Below are 21,071 nucleotides of genomic sequence, written 5' to 3'. Positions count from 1 at the left end.
GCGGTGGAGCAGGGTAGGGCTGGCCACTGGAAGGGGTACATGCTGTCATTGGACCAGGCAAAAGCGTTTGATCGGGTTAATCATGAGTACCTCTGGTCTGTCCTTCTGAGGTATGGCCTGCCGGGGGGGTTCGTTGATTGGCTTAAGACCTTGTACGCTGGGGCAGAGAGTTTCCCGCTTGTGAACGGTTGGATTGGCAGCTCTTCTGAGGTTGGGTGTGGTGTTCGCCAGGGTTGTCCTTTGAGCCCGCTACTGTACGCGTTTTCGATTGACCCACTTCTTAGGAGGGTGGAGCGTGGACCGTTAGCTGGGATCGGGATGGACCGGGCAGCACCGGAAGCCACTCTGAGAGTGGTGGCGTATGCCGATGACGTCACCTTTTTTGTTTCCTCTGATGGGGAGGCAGAATGGCTGATGTCAGAGGTAAATCGCTACTCGGAGGCATCCGGGTCTAAGATCAACCGGGATAAGTGTGAGAGTCTCTGGCTGGGAGGAGGAGATCCTGGTTTTGATCTCCCGGACACCCTTCCAGAACCCAAAGTCTCTGCAAAAGTTCTTGGCATCGAATTTGGCCAGGGGAATTACCCCAAACAAAATTGGGACAGCAGGCTAGAGATCGCCACTCAGAAGGTGAACCAATGGAAGGGTTGGTCTTTGACCCTAAGGGAAAGGGTAAACCTGATCAAAACTTACCTGCTCCCTTTGCTGATCTATCTGGGCAGTGTGTGCATCTTGCCAGAGCCTCTCTGGACTCGGGTCTACAGTTTGTTCTTTCAACTGTTATGGGGGAATAGACTGAACCTGGTCAAGAGGGAGGTTACTTACCGTACGAGGAGACTAGGAGGGTTGGGTATGGTCAACCCTGTGGTATTCCTTGTGAATACCTTCATTAAGATCAATATTGCAAACCTCTGGAAAGAGAGGGCTCCTCCGTGGGTATTCTCCTGTAAGAGATGGTTTCAGCCTTTCTTCCAGGAATGGGAGACAGGAGGGCAAGTGAAGGATCTCCGCACACCGCATGGACATCTCCCGGCTTACGCTACCGTGGTTCTGAAGGTAATTCGCCGGTGGGGTCTGGGAATGTGGGAGGTCAGGACTCTGCCAAGGAAGCTCCTTGACAAAAGGGTTCTGTTGACCCATTTTCAGAGGCCTCTGGCGCTCAGGGATTGCCCAAGTCGGGATCTTGGGGTGGGTCTGCATCTTTTGAATTCTATCAGGATCCCCTCGAAGGTTTGGGACTTGGCTTGGCGCTGCTTCCATGGGAAACTGTGTGTGAGGGACAATCTGAAATGTAGGAGCTCTGAGGACAGCAACTGTCCTCGGGAGCATTGTGGTACCATGCTTGAAAGCATGGACCACTTCCTGCTTCGTTGTCCCTTTAACACAGAGGTGTACAACAGGGTGGGCGCCTCCATTGGCTGGCCCCGGCTGGCCGGTCTCTCTTATGCGGAATGGGCCTATGGAGCATTCGGGGACCTGGGTGGTCGGGACCGCTGCACCTTATTTCTAGTTAGCGCAGTGGTTAGGTATCACACGTGGAACGCACGGTGCTTAGTATCGACGCAACGGGAAATCCTCCCAGTGGACGATGTGTTTAGGACCATACTCGGTGACCTGGTGAAGGTGCGTTCTCTGGAGTATGAGAGACTGGGTACACGGAGGGCCGCTCTCCTCTGGAGGGGCTTTTCTTTTAGTGTGCCCTAGTCTGGTCGTCTCCTCTCCTGGTGGTGGGCTGCTGCTGACACCATAGATTTTTGTTTTATTGATCAGTAGACAGTGATGTAGGGCTGCAGGCGCCGAACTTGGGCTTTGTCAGTTGTGGTTATTGTATTGTTTGTTTCTGTATATATTGTATATATGGGTTTGGGTGGAGGTGTTAGGTTGGGTGGTGGGAAAAGGGGGGAGGTGGGTTCATCTTGAGGGACACTGGTTATTTGGGTGAAAAACTGGCACTGCCTGATCTGTCCTATGGACGTTGGACATGGACTGCGGCATGAGGCGCAGGACCAGCTCTCAGGTCAGTGCCGGGGAGGGACTGGTGGGCTCGAGTGTGGGGGGTTTTGTTTTGTCTTGTATATATTTGGATAGTTAGCATTTATTTTATTTATTTAAAGAAAAAAAAAGAATGTATATATTAGTTTGTATATAATTTGTCGGTTATTGTTTATTATATTGTTATTATTTGTTTGGTAACCGGACCAGATGTCACAGTGTAGGTAATTATTATTGTGTATATATGTATAATATGTGTGTGAGGAGAGAGGGAGCGGCTGGACCAGCAGAATAGTGAGTGCAGCTCTGGAGTATAATACAGGATGTAACTCAGGATCAGTAATGTAATGTATGTACACAGTGACTGCACCAGCAGAATAGTGAGTGCAGCTCTGGAGTATAATACAGGATGTAACTCAGGATCAGTAATGTAATGTATGTACACAGTGACTGCACCAGCAGAATAGTGAGTGCAGCTCTGGAGTATAATACAGGATGTAACTCAGGATCAGTAATGTAATGTATGTACACAGTGACTGCACCAGCAGAATAGTGAGTGCAGCTCTGGAGTATAATACAGGATGTAACTCAGGATCAGTAATGTAATGTATGTACACAGTGACTGCACCAGCAGAATAGTGAGCGCAGCTCTGGAGTATAATACAGGATGTAACTCAGGATCAGTAATGTAATGTATGTACACAGTGACTGCACCAGCAGAATAGTGAGTACAGCTCTGGAGTATAATACAGGAGGTAACTCAGGATCAGTAATGTAATGTATGTACACAGTGACTGCACCAGCAGAATAGTGAGTGCAGCTCTGGAGTATAATACAGGATGTAACTCAGGATCAGTAATGTAATGTATGTACACAGTGACTGCACCAGCAGAATAGTGAGTGCAGCTCTGGAGTATAATACAGGAGGTAACTCAGGATCAGTAATGTAATGTATGTACACAGTGACTGCACCAGCAGAATAGTGAGTGCAGCTCTGGAGTATAATACAGGAGGTAACTCAGGATCAGTAATGTAATGCATGTACACAGTGACTGCACCAGCAGAATAGTGAGTGCAGCTCTGGAGTATAATACAGGAGGTAACTCAGGATCAGTAATGTAATGCACGTACACAGTGACTGCACCAGCAGAATAGTGAGTGCAGCTCTGGAGTATAATACAGGAGGTAACTCAGGATCAGTAATGTAATGCACGTACACAGTGACTGCACCAGCAGAATAGTGAGTGCAGCTCTGGAGTATAATACAGGATGTAACTCAGGATCAGTAATGTAATGTATGTACACAGTGACTGCACCAGCAGAATAGTGAGTGCAGCTCTGGAGTATAATACAGGATGTAACTCAGGATCAGTAATGTAATGTATGTACACAGTGACTGCACCAGCAGAATAGTGAGTGCAGCTCTGGAGTATAATACAGGATGTAACTCAGGATCAGTAATGTAATGTATGTACACAGTGACTGCACCATCAGAATAGTGAGTGCAGCTCTGGAGTATAATACAGGATGTAACTCAGGATCAGTAATGTAATGTATGTACACAGTGACTGCACCAGCAGAATAGTGAGTGCAGCTCTGGAGTATAATACAGGAGGTAACTCAGGATCAGTAATGTATGTACAATGACTTAACCAGTATTACAGTAATAAATCTTTTATTACATTATCTGGGCAGTATATAACGTGTAGATCTTATATTGCAGCTTCCGAGCTCTTGTTGTCCTGAGTGATGGAGCGCTATCTTTGTGTGATGTTATATACAGTATGCATATATATACAGTATGTATGTATGTATATATCATACATATATATATACACACACACACACACTCTATTAGGTTAAAGAGCAGTAGTAGCAGTGATTTGCCTGCAGCTCCTCTCCTTGATGTAGCAGCTCTTATACTTGTAGGGATGAGCATCTGATTTGAACAAGTGGCTCCTCTCCTCGTCCCACCCCAGAGCGTCGTCGTGTGACTACAAATTGTCAAAAGAAAATGAGACTCTATCTCCAACATGTAATACACAACTGATATCAGTGCAGCTCCTCTCCTGTCTGCAATTCTCACTTTACAGGACACTTCTCTCCTAAATATAAATATCTCTGAATAGCTGCTCATCTCCTCTGTGCATTAGGACGGGAGCTCGGTCTGGAGTGTCGGCCTCTGTGGAGTGTGCAGCTCCTCTCCTGTACATAGTGATTAACAGCTGGTATCAGCCGGGATCTTCACTCCTGTATACAGAAATGAGGTTCTGCAGCAGTCTGGGTCTCGTCTGCCCCGATTGTGGTTCCTTGGCTTTAAGCTGTATTTTTGGGGGCAGGACGTGAGGTTTTCTATGAGTTGTGTCCCGGGGGGTCCTGGCTTTGCCTCCGGATGAGCTCTGCGTACAGGCCGCCCGTCCTCAGCAGCTCGCGGTGCGTCCCGCTCTGAGAAGAAAAGACCAGAAACAGCTTCATTACTGCAGTTCACACCAGCAATGACCTGCAGAGCGGCTGATGCTCCAGTCACAGCCAGAGCAGCACTCAAAAGACACAGACTGCGCGTCATAGAGTCTAAGGGGAAGCATGTAATCCAGCAACAAGCAGCTCCTCTCCTGTGTGTAATGAGGATCAGACACAAGCAGCTCCTCTCCTGTGTATGTAATGAGGATCAGACACAAGCAGCTCCTCTCCTGTGTGTAATGAGGATCAGACACAAGCAGCTCCTCTCCTGTGTATGTAATGAGGATCAGACACAAGCAGCTCCTCTCCTGTGTGTAATGAGGATCAGACACAAGCAGCTCCTCTCCTGTGTATGTAATGAGGATCAGACACAAGCAGCTCCTCTCCTGTGTGTAATGAGGATCAGACACAAGCAGCTCCTCTCCTGTGTGTAATGAGGATCAGACACAAGCAGCTCCTCTCCTGTGTGTAATGAGGATCAGACACAAGCAGCTCCTCTCCTGTGTGTAATGAGGATCAGACACAAGCAGCTCCTCTCCTGTGTACAGTAATGAGGATCAGACACAAGCAGCTCCTCTCCTGTGTATGTACTGAGGATCAGACACAAGCAGCTCCTCTCCTGTGTGTAATGAGGATCAGACACAAGCAGCTCCTCTCCTGTGTACAGTAATGAGGATCAGACACAAGCAGCTCCTCTCCTGTGTGTAATGAGGATCAGACACAAGCAGCTCCTCTCCTGTGTATGTAATGAGGATCAGACACAAGCAGCTCCTCTCCTGTATGTAATGAGGATCAGACACAAGCAGCTCCTCTCCTGTGTGTAATGAGGATCAGACACAAGCAGCTCCTCTCCTGTGTGTAATGAGGATCAGACACAAGCAGCTCCTCTCCTGTGTGTAATGAGGATCAGACACAAGCAGCTCCTCTCCTGTGTGTAATGAGGATCAGACACAAGCAGCTCCTCTCCTGTGTGTAATGAGGATCAGACACAAGCAGCTCCTCTCCTGTGTGTAATGAGGATCAGACACAAGCAGCTCCTCTCCTGTGTGTAATGAGGATCAGACACAAGCAGCTCCTCTCCTGTGTATGTAATGAGGATCAGACACAAGCAGCTCCTCTCCTGTGTACAGTAATGAGGATCAGACACAAGCAGCTCCTCTCCTGTGTATGTAATGAGGATCAGACACAAGCAGCTCCTCTCCTGTGTGTAATGAGGATCAGACACAAGCAGCTCCTCTCCTGTGTACAGTAATGAGGATCAGACACAAGCAGCTCCTCTCCTGTATGTAATGAGGATCAGACACAAGCAGCTCCTCTCCTGTGTATGTAATGAGGATCAGACACAAGCAGCTCCTCTCCTGTATGTAATGAGGATCAGACACAAGCAGCTCCTCTCCTGTGTGTAATGAGGATCAGACACAAGCAGCTCCTCTCCTGTGTGTAATGAGGATCAGACACAAGCAGCTCCTCTCCTGTGTGTAATGAGGATCAGACACAAGCAGCTCCTCTCCTGTGTATGTAATGAGGATCAGACACAAGCAGCTCCTCTCCTGTGTATGTAATGAGGATCAGACACAAGCAGCTCCTCTCCTGTGTGTAATGAAGATCAGACACAAGCAGCTCCTCTCCTGTGTATGTAATGAGGATCAGACACAAGCAGCTCCTCTCCTGTGTATGTACTGGGGATCAGACACAAGCAGCTCCTCTCCTGTGTACAGTAATGAGGATCAGACACAAGCAGCTCCTCTCCTGTGTACAGTAATGAGGATCAGACACAAGCAGCTCCTCTCCTGTGTATGTAATGAGGATCAGACAAGCGGCTCCTCTCCTGTGTGTAATGAGGCTCAGACACAAGCCGCTCCTCTCCTGTATGTAATGAGGATCAGACACAAGCAGCTCCTCTCCTGTATGTAATGGGGATCAGACACAAGCAGCTCCTCTCCTGTGTGTAATGGGGATCAGACACAAGCAGCTCCTCTCCTGTGTGTAATGAGGATCAGACACAAGCGGCTCCTCTCCTGTGTGTAATGAGGATCAAACACAAGCAGCTCCTCTCCTGTATGTAATGGGGATCAGACACAAGCAGCTCCTCTCCTGTATGTAATGGGGATCAGACACAAATAGCTCCTCTCCTGTGTATGTAATGAGGCTCACACACAAGCAGCTCCTCTCCTTTATGTAATGGAGATCAGACAAGCGGCTCCTCTCCTGTGTATGTAATGAGGATCAGACACAAGCAGCTCCTCTCCTGTGTATGTAATGAGGATCAGACACAAGCAGCTCCTCTCCTGTGTATGTAATGAGGATCAGACACAAGCAGCTCCTCTTCTATATGTAATGAGGATCAGACACAAGCAGCTCCTTTCCTATATGTAATGAGGATGAGACACAAGCAGCTCCTCTCCTATATGTAATGAGGATCAGACACAAGCAGCTCCTCTCCTGTGTATAATGAGGATCAGACACAAGCAGCTCCTCTCCTGTGTATGTAATGAGGATCAGACACAAGCAGCTCCTCTCCTGTGTATGTAATGAGGATCAGACACAAGCAGCTCCTCTCCTATGTCGAGTAAAATAATCCGACATTAGCATGGAGCTCCTCTCCTGTATGCAATAATGAAAAGCTGACATCATGGAGCTCCTCTCCTTTACATATTATTAGGCATTAGACATCAGCATGAAGCTCCGTTCCTGTACATTATTATGAAGATATGAGAACACCAAGCAGCTCCTCTCCTGCACTCAGTAAAGCAGATCTGGCACCAGCGTGGAGCTCCTCTCCTTCATCAGGTACAGTGCAGATATATGGCAGCACCAGGCCGATAGATCCCCACTGGCAGAGACACAATAAAGGACCTGACTCTGTTACAGGGGCGTCCAGGGCTGCAGTGTGTGGAGAGGATCATTAAAGTGACAGGAGCTGAGCACCTAGTCTGCGGAGTCAGGACAATGGGGACACCTGGTCGCTGACAACAGCTGATCAGTGGGGGTGTCCGACACCCACCCATGACACTGATCACCCATTTTCAAGATACCTCAACAGAATCACTGCCCTGGACAACCCCTTTAAGACTGGACTCACCTCTGCGATACGGCCCTTTGATAAGACCACGATGATATCGGCATCTGCAATGGTGCTGAGCCGATGGGCAATGACCAACACGGTGCGGCCGGAGGAGGCGCGATCCAGCGCCATCTGCACCATCCTCTCAGACTCTGCATCCAGCGCACTTGTTGCTTCATCCAAGATTAAAATCCGGGGGTCTTTGAGGAGGGCGCGGGCGATGGCCACCCGCTGCTTCTGACCTCCAGAGAGGGTGACTCCACGCTCACCTGTCAGCCAAGAGAAATGGGACCGAAAAAGAAATGATGTGACATGTATCACAAGAACAAGGATGGAGTATACAGGAACTTATCCTCAAGTTATCACCCCTCTTACTGTCATCCCTCCTCCTGTGACCCAAAGGGAATAGGAACAGGAACTTTTCTTCATGCTATCACTCCTCTTACTGTCATCCCTCCTCCTGTGACCCAAAGGGAAAAGGAACAGGAACCTTTCGTCATGTTATCACCCCTCTTACTGTCATCTTTCCTCCTGTACTGCCTCCTGTGACCCCAGGGGTAGGGGTACAGGAACCTTTCTTCATGTTATCACCCCTCTTACTGTCATCTTTCCTCCTGTACTGCCTCCTGTGACCCTAGGGGTAGGGGTACAGGAACCTTTCTTCATGTTATCACCTCACTCACCAATGAGAGAGGATATGTGCTCCTTTTTTTTTTCTAAAAATGAAGGTGCGAGTCCTTGCACATGTGATTAGCCCTGCATCTAATCAGGCCACTTATTTGACTCGAATGTTTACTGGTATTTGGCCTTTCGGCGAATATGTGCAGATATGTGCATGTATGAACACCGCAGATATTGAACTTTTTTACTTAATTTTAGTGTTTGTATATTTCTTCTGGGTCAAAGTTTTACCAATTAACTTGAATTTTGCTGTATTTTTTTTTTTTTTTTTTACAAAATGTTATGGTTTGATGCAAAATTGCATGAAAGCAACAACGCCTATAAAGTGCGGGTTTCACGGTGCATTTTCACAATGTGTCAGATCTGCTCCTCTCCTGCCCTAATGCACAGTGAGGAAACGTCTCCGCTACCTCATTACAGAGCATGAAGCTCCTCTGCCATCTTGTAAAGTTCTGGGTTGCATTTCTGCAACGTGCCGAGTGTCAGAGTATGTGCGGGGATGGCAGAGTAATGGCCGTGCTTATAATAAGGAACACTGTGCTTATAACAGGGGCCGCGCTTTGATAAAGGAGGAACGACTCACCTAGCAGTGTATTATATCCATCTGGAAAGTTTCGGATAAAGTCATCGGCATTTGCCAGTTTTGCGGCTTCTTGGACCTCGGCGTCACTGGCGTCCGGTCGTCCAAAGCGAATATTCTCCATGATGCTTGTTCCAAAGAGAACAGGTTCCTGAGTGACCGGAGAGCGGAGAATAAGCAGCGATGTCTGTACAACGTCTCTACAAGACCCCGCAATCGGCTCCTCTGTGACCTGACGGCAGTGATCGGCCCCCCCAAATTATGGGAGTTTGCCAAGCTCCTCTGCCACCTTATTACAGACCAGTCGGCTCGTCTCTCTCATTTACAGACCAGTCGGCTCGTCTCTCACCTTATTACAGAGCAGTCGTCTCCTCTTATTACAGACCAGTCGTCTCCTCTTATCACAGACCAGTCGTCTCCTCTTATCACAGACCAGTCGTCTCCTCTTATCACAGACCAGTCGTCTCCTCTTATCACAGACCAGTCGGCTCCTCTTATCACAGAGCAGTCGGCTCCTCTTATCACAGAGCAGTCGGCTCCTCTTATTACAGAGCAGTCGGCTCCTCTTATTACAGAGCAGTCGGCTCCTCTTATTACAGAGCAGTCGGCTCCTCTTATTACAGAGCAGTCGGCTCCTCTTATTACAGAGCAGTCGGCTCCTCTTATTACAGAGCAGTCGGCTCCTCTTATTACAGAGCAGTCGGCTCCTCTTATTACAGAGCAGTCGGCTCCTCTTATTACAGAGCAGTCGGCTCCTCTTATTACAGAGCAGTCGGCTCCTCTTATTACAGAGCAGTCGGCTCCTCTTATTACAGAGCAGTCGGCTCCTCTTATTACAGAGCAGTCGGCTCCTCTTATTACAGAGCAGTCGTCTCCTCTTATTACAGAGCAGTCGGCTCCTCTTATTACAGAGCAGTCGGCTCCTCTTATCACAGAGCAGTCGTCTCCTCTTATCACAGAGCAGTCGTCTCCTCTTATTACAGAGCAGTCGTCTCCTCTTATCACAGAGCAGTCGGCTCCTCTTATCACAGAGCAGTCGGCTCCTCTTATTACAGAGCAGTCGGCTCCTCTTATTACAGAGCAGTCGGCTCCTCTTATTACAGAGCAGTCGGCTCCTCTTATTACAGAGCAGTCGTCTCCTCTTATTACAGAGCAGTCGTCTCCTCTTATTACAGAGCAGTCGTCTCCTCTTATCACAGAGCAGTCGTCTCCTCTTATCACAGACCAGTCGTCTCCTCTTATCACAGACCAGTCGTCTCCTCTTATTACAGACCAGTCGTCTCCTCTTATTACAGACCAGTCGTCTCCTCTTATTACAGACCAGTCGTCTCCTCTTATTACAGACCAGTCGTCTCCTCTTATTACAGACCAGTCGTCTCCTCTTATTACAGACCAGTCGTCTCCTCTTATTACAGACCAGTCGTCTCCTCTTATTACAGACCAGTCGTCTCCTCTTATTACAGACCAGTCGTCTCCTCTTATTACAGACCAGTCGTCTCCTCTTATTACAGACCAGTCGGCTCCTCTTATTACAGACCAGTCGGCTCCTCTTATTACAGAGCAGTCGGCTCCTCTTATTACAGACCAGTCGTCTCCTCTTATTACAGACCAGTCGTCTCCTCTTATTACAGACCAGTCGTCTCCTCTTATTACAGACCAGTCGTCTCCTCTTATTACAGAGCAGTCGTCTCCTCTTATCACAGAGCAGTCGTCTCCTCTTATTACAGAGCAGTCGGCTCCTCTTATTACAGAGCAGTCGTCTCCTCTTATTACAGAGCAGTCGTCTCCTCTTATTACAGAGCAGTCGTCTCCTCTTATTACAGAGCAGTCGTCTCCTATTATCACAGACCAGTCGTCTCCTATTATCACAGACCAGTCGTCTCCTCTTATTACAGAGCAGTCGTCTCCTCTTATCACAGAGCAGTCGTCTCCTCTTATCACAGACCAGTCGTCTCCTCTTATTACAGAGCAGTCGTCTCCTCTTATTACAGAGCAGTCGTCTCCTCTTATTACAGAGCAGTCGTCTCCTCTTATTACAGAGCAGTCGTCTCCTATTATCACAGACCAGTCGTCTCCTATTATCACAGACCAGTCGTCTCCTCTTATTACAGACCAGTCGTCTCCTATTATCACAGACCAGTCGTCTCCTCTTATTACAGAGCAGTCGTCTCCTCTTATTACAGAGCAGTCGTCTCCTCTCATTACAGACCAGTCGTCTCCTATTATCACAGACCAGTCGTCTCCTCTTATTACAGACCAGTCGTCTCCTCTTATTACAGAGCAGTCGTCTCCTCTTATTACAGAGCAGTCGTCTCCTCTTATTACAGAGCAGTCGTCTCCTCTTATTACAGAGCAGTCGTCTCCTCTTATTACAGAGCAGTCGGCTCCTCTTATCACAGAGCAGTCGTCTCCTCTTATCACAGACCAGTCGTCTCCTCTTATTACAGAGCAGTCGTCTCCTCTTATTACAGAGCAGTCGGCTCCTCTTATTACAGAGCAGTCGGCTCCTCTTATCACAGAGCAGTCGTCTCCTCTTATCACAGAGCAGTCGTCTCCTCTTATTACAGACCAGTCGTCTCCTCTTATTACAGAGCAGTCGGCTCCTCTTATTACAGACCAGTCGTCTCCTCTTATTACAGAGCAGTCGTCTCCTCTTATTACAGAGCAGTCGTCTCCTCTTATCACAGAGCAGTCGTCTCCTCTTATCACAGAGCAGTCGTCTCCTCTTATTACAGACCAGTCGTCTCCTCTTATTACAGAGCAGTCGGCTCCTCTTATTACAGACCAGTCGTCTCCTCTTATTACAGAGCAGTCGTCTCCTCTTATCACAGACCAGTCGTCTCCTCTTATCACAGACCAGTCGTCTCCTATTATCACAGAGCAGTCGGCTCCTCTTATTACAGAGCAGTCGGCTCCTCTTATTACAGAGCAGTCGGCTCCTCTTATTACAGAGCAGTCGGCTCCTCTTATTACAGAGCAGTCGTCTCCTCTCATTACAGAGCAGTCGTCTCCTCTCATTACAGACCAGTCGTCTCCTATTATCACAGACCAGTCGTCTCCTCTTATCACAGAGCAGTCGTCTCCTCTTATTACAGAGCAGTCGTCTCCTCTTATTACAGAGCAGTCGTCTCCTCTTATTACAGAGCAGTCGGCTCCTCTTATTACAGAGCAGTCGGCTCCTCTTATTACAGAGCAGTCGGCTCCTCTTATTACAGACCAGTCGGCTCCTCTTATTACAGAGCAGTCGGCTCCTCTTATTACAGAGCAGTCGGCTCCTCTTATTACAGAGCAGTCGGCTCCTCTTATCACAGAGCAGTCGTCTCCTCTTATCACAGAGCAGTCGTCTCCTCTTATTACAGAGCAGTCGTCTCCTCTTATTACAGACCAGTCGTCTCCTCTTATCACAGACCAGTCGTCTCCTCTTATCACAGAGCAGTCGGCTCCTCTTATTACAGAGCAGTCGTCTCCTCTTATTACAGAGCAGTCGTCTCCTCTTATTACAGAGCAGTCGTCTCCTCTTATTACAGAGCAGTCGTCTCCTCTTATTACAGAGCAGTCGTCTCCTCTTATTACAGAGCAGTCGTCTCCTCTTATTACAGAGCAGTCGTCTCCTCTTATTACAGAGCAGTCGTCTCCTCTTATTACAGAGCAGTCGTCTCCTCTTATTACAGACCAGTCGTCTCCTCTTATTACAGAGCAGTCGTCTCCTCTTATCACAGACCAGTCGTCTCCTCTTATTACAGAGCAGTCGGCTCCTCTTATTACAGACCAGTCGGCTCCTCTTATTACAGAGCAGTCGTCTCCTCTTATCACAGACCAGTCGTCTCCTCTTATTACAGAGCAGTCGTCTCCTCTTATCACAGACCAGTCGTCTCCTATTATTACAGAGCAGTCGTCTCCTCTCATTACAGAGCAGTCGTCTCCTCTTATTACAGACCAGTCGTCTCCTCTTATTACAGACCAGTCGTCTCCTCTTATCACAGACCAGTCGTCTCCTATTATTACAGAGCAGCGGCTTCCGCTGTCACTTACGGGACAGTCGGATCCATATCTGCAGATCGGGGTCACCTCTTCATCACTATATATATATAGGCACCAGTCTGCCCGGCCGGGTGGATTTCCTTCCTCCCGCACTCTCCGTAGTATCGGATCGGTCGCTCACCTGATTAATGAATCCGATCACTTCTCCTCTTAACCACGAGGGGTCAAGTAACCGGATGTCGACCCCGTCCAGCTCCACCGCTCCCTCGCTGGGGTCGTAGAATCGCTCCACCAGCGCAGCCACCGTGGACTTTCCTAAACCCCAGCAGACACCGCTCGGTATAAATATTGTACAGAGGGAAGGAAACTGTGACCTTCCAAAAGAAAGGGGTCTCTGTCTCTCTTACCTCCCCCTGACTGTCCCACGATGGCCACTGTCTTACCAGGTGGGACGTACAGGTCAAAAAACTTCAAGACTTCTTGTCCTGGTCGAGTGGGATAACTGGAGAAGAGAATGTGTATTATTGTGCAGCGCCCTCATCGTCCACAGGTTGTGTGCGGTATTGCAGCTCGGCTCCATCCACTTCCATGTAACGGAGCTGCAGCACCAGGCGCAACCAGAACTTTACTCCAGAGCTTCCACCATCTTTACGGATGAATCCCCCTCATCGTAGGGAGCATAAGACCACCTTACCGATATTGCTATGCTAACCACCCCCCCCCCTTCCCCGCCAGGTCATACCTGAAGGAGACATTACTGAAGTGGATTTCTCCCATCACCTGGTGAAGTTTCTTCCCTCCTCTCAGCGGGATCTCTGGTTGCAAACGCATAAACTCAAAGACACGACCCCCGGCACTAAGACCCCGGACCACCTAGGAGACAGAAATGCATCGTTTAGATAAGGGGAAAATTACTAAAAAGGTTTGCAAAAAGAGCGCCCCCTGGTGATGTCTCCAGTGACGCGACCATAAGAGCGCTCGCTCTCTGCGGAGGGAGTAGTAATGTCCAGGGACAGATAATATACTCAGTAACTTTTATAAACTTTTTCTGAAGGGGAAGAAGTTTTTTTTTTTTTTTTTTTTTTCTTTTAAAAAAGTCATATTTCCTCCAGCTTTTTATTTTTCCTATTTTGCCCCGCTCGCGTTATAAGACACCATCTTCACTACGACAAGTTCACATCTATATATATGTATATTGTATATTCGGTGGGATTAGCAGGAAAGTCTGGTATTATTCATGTGAGTTTAATATTGTGATCATTTTATAGTTCACGGATGGGGTGACACCAATTAGGGGAACTTTATTTATTTATTTTAATTAGGATAATGTTGTTTTTTTTTATATATATATATATATATTTTTCGTTGTTAGGTGCACATTGCAATCACATGTGGGGGGGGGGGATCCGGTGGGGAATAAGGTGAAGCCCCCTCCTTCTGTTAACCACTTGGATGCTGTGGTCAGCACTGATGCAGTGTATATTACACCCAGCTCCATTGCTGACACCGTAGTCGTGACGTAGTATTTATGGCAGATGGCAGGAACTGTATGGTCCTCATTGGAGTTGGTGCGAATCTATTTGCAGCATTCACATTAGTAATCTGTGGCCGCCGGACGGGAGACCTGAGATCCACCTTTTACCTGACAGCATCCACAACTCCAGTTTTGATTAGCCGGACTGGCCTGACGTCAACACATCGCACCAGTCTGACGAATCAATATAAGAGCCGCAGATGCCGTCATAAGAGGCGGTTCTCAGGGCTCCCGTCCAGCGGCCACAGATTACCGACGTGATCGCTGGACCGGATCTTGCAGATCGATTTGCACCAACTCTAGTGTGATGCAATAGTATAGTATGTAGGGGAAAAATGTAACAGAGGGATCCGGGATCCTTACGGTTTTTCTTATTCCCACCTTTACAGACTTCAGTGTCCATCATGCTCACCTGTCCAAACAGCACCGAGGTGTTTGCCATAGACCTGTGTAAAATAAAAAAAGACAGTCAGGAGGCACCGATGTCGCCGCACCTCTCCTCCCAAGAGACATACAAACCTCTGGACGGTCTGAGAGGCCACCAGAAAGGACATCAGGTCCCCGGCTGAGAGTTCATTTCCCGCCATTAGAGAACCGCCGGCAAATATGGTTCCCAGGACAATACCTGGAAAAAAAAAAAAGAGGAGAGGATCAGTATACGACAGGGGATCTCGTATGGTGTATACAGCGCTGCAGACCCTCACTAGGGTCCGTACATATAATATCAACCTATTGGGGTTATCCAGCGTCTCGCACTTCCATACTGAGAGGCGAGAGGCGCTGCGGACATGGCATCGATGGCAATGGATGCCGACATCTGGCAGGAGGCATCATATCAGCAGCGCCTCCTGCTGCCTACGGTCCATACTAAGCCCCCCCCGAGTGTAACTTACAGTTCAGAGCGACGTTGGAGAGACCCTGGAAGACGGCGATGCCGACACCCAGGACTTCGTTCATCTGAGCCGACTTGTCTACCTCGGCGGAGTACAACCTGAGTGGATGAAAGAGACGTCACAGGTACGCCAGGAGCAATCACGTCATATATAGGTATATCTTTATCTGGGAAGGCTGGGGGCTATATGGGGGGCCGTGGTGACCCAGCACCTGGAATTACAAGGCTTAAGCAGATAATTAGTGTAATGCTGCGCTCTCCAACACTCACTCCACCTCGCGGTCTTCCATGGCGAACGCTCTCACCGTGCGCACATTTCCTATCGCCTCGTCCGCCACACCCGTCGCTTTTGCAATCTGCAAAAAAAATAAAAAATACGTCGTTCACACGACTTATGTCACAAATGCAGGTTATATCCATGGAGGGGCCCCCCTCACCTGCTCCTGGGCCCGACGTGACAGTCTACGGAGAAAAGAGCCGATGACGGCGCCGGCTCCCACCAGCAGGGGCATCACCACCACCAGGAGGCCCGTCAGTTTTGGGGAGATGTAATAGAGGGACACGAAGCAGCCGAAAGTCTGGGTGATGTTCCTGAGGCCCTAGAAGTCATTAAAAGTAGCCATTAAGGAATCCACACGGCTTTCTAAGGACCCTGAATGGCATCAGATCTGCATTGTGTCACGTTCTGTCCCTGCCACCCTCCAAGACGCCCCCGCCGCACGGGCTCACCTGGGATATCACCTGCTTAAAGGCCGACTTGAACTCTTGGACGTCGGAGGTGAGACGATTTACCAAAAGTCCGGTCTTCTGAGCATCAAAGAAAGCTACATCCTGACTGTGGCAGAAAAAAAAGATCAGAGGAGGATGTTTGTTACCATGTATCAGCGTATGTAAAAGCGACAGCGTGATTCTCCAGGTCGATGCGATGACAGCGACACCAAACTCGTCCGATGTTCGATATATTTTTTTTTAAATCCGTAAAATATATGTCAGAACTTTATAAACAAACAAAAAAAGTTTTGTGTCGCCATTTCCTGATATTCACAACTTTTTTTTTTTTTTTTATCTTCCAGAAGCTATGCGAGGGTACGTCTGTTGTCTGCCGAGAGGACGTTGATACACTCCACATTTTGATCATTTTTATATTTTGGGGGTTTTCATACGGCATAAAGAAAAACATTAATTCTGGTTTTTCGATTTTTTTTTTTTCCCCAGTAATTACAGGTATGAGATAGTTACTTTTATACTGTATTAGTGTGGGCAATTACCCACGCGATAATTCCAAATAAGTATTTTATTTTTTTATATTTTGTTATATTTGTGAAAAACAGACTGATGTAATATTTTCGATTTTTATATATATATATATATATATATATATATATATATATATATATATATATATATATATATATATATATATATATATATATATATACACACACACAGTATATATATGCACAAAATATATATATATATATATATATATTGATTTCTTAATTTTTTTTGTGTGTTTTTTACATTTAATACCGCAGTGTATTGTAAAATGACTGGTCTGAATAAATCCATGGCGGACATGGAAGCCTTCTGAAGACCCCTATATTTCATTGCACCGCCATCAGGCCGCTCAGGAGATCTGGAGTGACGGCCGCCATGTTGGAGCAGTATACTCCAGACAATACGCCGGACACAACACTCACTGTAGAAGAGAGGTGAACAAAGCCTTCCTCATACTCCCGGCCACTTGCTCCCCGACTCGAGACAGCAGAATGATATAACCGCAGGTCAGTAATCCCTGAGGGATACAAACAAGAGTCAGTAATGTACATATACAATAATACACAACAATGTCACCCTCTACTGGTCAAAAAGGGAAATGCCTGCACTCAGTGATGATGACAATTATCGGAATACTCCCAAGGAAATCAACACGACAGTAAGACGTCTTAATATAATTTATAGAAAGGTCTAATACGTAGTGAATACAGAGGGAAATCCCATTCATTCTCAAAATGCTGATTTCTGCAATGCCACCAATGGCCACCAGAGGTCGCACCAACCAATAGTTAAAGTCACAGGTCTATGGGGAACATGTCAGCTATGTGGCATCCAATGGAGTCTACAGGAGCTAAATAACGGCAGAGTACGGCCACGGGCCCGAACCCATTGATTGTCAGCCTGTAGGACCAGGCTTTCCCTGGTCACACAATAGTTCTCATGGCCCTTACCTGGGCTGCATACAAAGACAGCAGCTTCACGGCCGGAGCGCGGATTTCTCGGAGGTAATTCCCCGCATGCTCCCTTGTGTAGAGCGCAACTACATTCACCAGCTCCCCGAGAATGAGCGGGATCCGAATATTCAGCAGCGCCGCCCCGAAAGCCAACTGAGAAAAGAAGACGGGCGAAGTCACAGAACAACAACGGATCCAGCAAAACCGGCTGATAACGGAGGAAAATAACTGCACAATCAGAGGCAACAGGAGATAAATATCCACCATATACAGACTGTACACAATTATATACTGGCCTCCTCCAGAGCTGCACTCACTATTCTGCTGGTGCAGTCACTGTGTACATACATTACATTACTGATCCTGAGTTACATCCTGTATTATACTCCAGAGCTGCACTCACTATTCTGCTGGTGCAGTCACTGTGTACATACATTACATTACTGATCCTGAGTTACATCTTGTATTATACTCCAGAGCTGCACTCACTATTCTGCTGGTGCAGTCACTGTGTACATACATTACATTACTGATCCGGAGTTACATCCTGTATTATACTCCAGAGCTGCACTCACTATTCTGCTGGTGCAGTCACTATGTACATACATTACATTACTGATCCTGTACTGATCCTGAGTTACATCCTGTATTATCCTCCAGAGCTGCACTCACTATTCTGCTGGTGCAGTCACTGTGTACATACATTATATTACTGATCCTGAGTTACATCCTGTATTATACTCCAGAGCTGCACTCACTATTCTGCTGGTGCAGTCACTGTGTACATACATTACATTACTGATCCTGTACTGATCCTGAGTTACATCCTGTATTATACTCCAGAGCTGCACTCACTATTCTGCTGGTGCAGTCACTGTGTACATACATTACATTATTGATCCTGAGTTACATCCTGTATTATACTCCAGAGCTGCACTCACTATTCTGCTGGTGCAGTCACTGTATACATACATTACATTACTGATCCTGAGTTACATCCTGTATTATACTCCAGAGCTGCACTCACTATTCTGCTGGTGCAGTCACTGTGTACATACATTACATTACTGATCCTGAGTTACATCCTGTATTATACTCCAGAGCTGCACTCACTATTCTGCTGGTGCAGTCACTGTATACATATATTACATTACTGATCCTGAGTTACATCCTGTATTATACTCCAGAGCTGCACTCACTATTCTGCTGGTGCAGTCACTGTATACATATATTACATTACTGATCCTGAGTTACATCCTGTATTATACTCCAGAGCTGCACTCACTATTCTGCTGGTGCAGTCACTGTATACATATATTACATTACTGATCCTGAGTTACCTCCTGTATTATACTCCAGAGCTGCACTCACTATTCTGCTGGTGCAGTCACTGTGTACATACATTACATTACTGATCCTGAGTTACATCCTGTATTATACTCCAGAGCTGCACTAACTATTCTGCTGGTGCAGTCACTGTGTACATACATTACATTACTGATCCTGAGTTACATCCTGTATTATACCCCAGAGCTGCACTCACTATTCTGCTGGTGCAGTCACTGTGTACATACATTACATTACAGATCCTGAGTTACATCCTGTATTATACTCCAGAGCTGCACTCACTATTCTGCTGGTGCAGTCACTGTGTACATACATTACATTACTGATCCTGAGTTACATCCTGTATTATACTCCAGAGCTGCACTCACTATTCTGCTGGTGCAGTCACTGTGTACATACATTACATTGCTGATCCTGAGTGACATCCTGTATTATACTCCAGAGCTGCACTCACTATTCTGCTGGTGCAGTCACTGTGTACATACATTACATTGCTGATCCTGAGTGACATCCTGTATTATACTCCAGAGCTGCACTCACTATTCTGCTGGTGCAGTCACTGTGTACATACATTACTGATCCTGTACTGATCCTGAGTTACCTCCTGTATTATACTGCAGAGCTGCACTCACTATTCTGCTGGTGCAGTCACTGTGTACATACATTACATTACTGATCCTGAGTTACATCCTGTATTATACTCCGGAGCTGCACTCACTATTCTGCTGGTGCAGTCACTGTGTACATGCATTACATTACTGATCCTGAGTTACATCCTGTATTATACTCCAGAGCTGCACTCACTATTCTGCTGGTGCAGTCACTGTGTACATACATTACATTACTGATCCTGTACTGATCCTGAGTTACATCCTGTATTACACTCCAGAGCTGCACTCACTATTCTGCTGGTGCAGTCACTGTGTACATACATTACATTACTGATGCGGAGTTACATCTTACATTATACTCCAGAGCTGCACTCACTATTCTGCTGGTGCAGTCACTGTGTACATACATTACATTACTGATCCTGAGTTACATCCTGTATTATACTCCGGAGCTGCACTCACTATTCTGCTGGTGGAGTCACTGTGTACATACATTACATTACTGATCCTGAGTTACATCCTGTATTATACTCCGGAGCTGCGCTCACTATTCTGCTGCTCACACATGACGTGACACTTCCTTACAATCACCGCTGACATCAGCGCCAGGAGCTGCGGCTGCAGAAGTTTCCAGAATTCTCTCCAGCAGAACTCGGGCTCGGGTCTGTGGCTCTCGGACAGGACGGGCGGGGGGCGCTGCACCTCCACCTGGCACAGGGCGCCCCTCCACCCCAACCCCGCGAGGGCCGGGCCCAGCAGCAGCGCCAGCGTCCTGCCCTTGTTGGGGGTGCGGCGGGGGGCATCTCGGAGGCGGGGGGCATCTCGGAGGCGGGGGGCATCTCGGAGGCGGGGGGCATCTCGGAGGCGGGGGGCATCTCGGAGGCGGGCGTACAGCTGCAGACGTGGCGCTGACGGAGGAGCGCGGGAGACGCAGGACAGGAGCCTGGAAGAGAAGGCGCAGGGTTAACTGCCGGACATCGCCCAGACCGCTGCTGGCTGTCACTGAATGTCACATCTGTGCAGGGAGTCCCCGGGACTGAGGTTTCCATTCATTGACAGCAAGCAGAGATCTCAAAAATAAAGTACAACCGTGCTGGGACTAGTAGTTCTTCATAACCCTAATGCCAGGGTTTTCCTGGTATTCTGGGACTTGTAGTCCCACGAGTAGCTGGAACTATAGGTCGCAGTTCCACAGGTCTTGCTGGGACTTGTATTTCCTCTCTGCCACTGTCTGGGTCACATGGAAGGACACTCAGCCTCCCCGGTGCACGCTGGGAGCTGTAGTCTCTCACTCACCGAGGAAACTACAGTTCCCGGCGGGCTGTGCGAGTGACGTCACTTCTCACCTGACGGGGCCCGGGCAGCGCCGGAGTCCGGACTGCAATAAGTGCAGCAGCATGACCGGCAGCGGACACCGGCAGCCTCCTCTGAGCTCCGCCCGCACCGGCAACAACTCCGCCCCCGGCTGTCACTGATTGGCTGGACGTTGATCATGTGATGACAGGGGAAAGGGGAGGAAAGAAGGGCCGGTGTGTCCTCTGTGTGGTATTGGATGCTGTGGAGGAGTCGGAGTGAGGGGCCGGGCGGAGTGTGAGGGCCACAGAGACCCTCAGGGGGCGACACACAGAGACCACCAATCAGAAAGCGTCACGTGATCAGGGCGGGAAGGTTGAGGGGGTGAAGATCCGAGAAACGACA

The 21,071-nt window shown here is 47.9% G+C and overlaps 1 protein-coding gene across 1 annotated transcript; it reads right to left on the bottom strand.

Moving 5' to 3' along the window:
* Positions 1–3,650: 3,650 nt before the first annotated feature.
* On the bottom strand, positions 3,651–20,868 carry ABCB8 (ATP binding cassette subfamily B member 8). The gene is made up of 16 exons (XM_073676462.1): positions 20,720–20,868; positions 19,959–20,316; positions 17,413–17,568; positions 16,885–16,979; positions 15,914–16,019; positions 15,622–15,783; positions 15,455–15,540; positions 15,186–15,283; positions 14,812–14,917; positions 14,705–14,738; positions 13,501–13,631; positions 13,166–13,260; positions 12,940–13,073; positions 8,781–8,928; positions 7,535–7,785; positions 3,651–4,437 (listed from the first exon to the last, which is right to left on the bottom strand). Exons 1-16 carry the CDS (start codon positions 20,770–20,772, stop codon positions 4,345–4,347), a joined length of 2,106 nt encoding a protein of 701 aa, XP_073532563.1. The 5' UTR covers positions 20,773–20,868; the 3' UTR covers positions 3,651–4,344.
* Positions 20,869–21,071: the final 203 nt, after the last annotated feature.

Source organism: Phyllobates terribilis, unplaced genomic scaffold (assembly GCF_046119375.1).
Source record: "Phyllobates terribilis strain yellow unplaced genomic scaffold, ASM4611937v1 Scaffold_4__5_contigs__length_816908805, whole genome shotgun sequence".
Lineage (NCBI taxonomy): Eukaryota > Metazoa > Chordata > Amphibia > Anura > Dendrobatidae > Phyllobates > Phyllobates terribilis.
The sequence above is the reverse complement of the archived record's forward strand: the minus strand, read 5'-3'. Positions and strand labels throughout refer to the sequence as shown.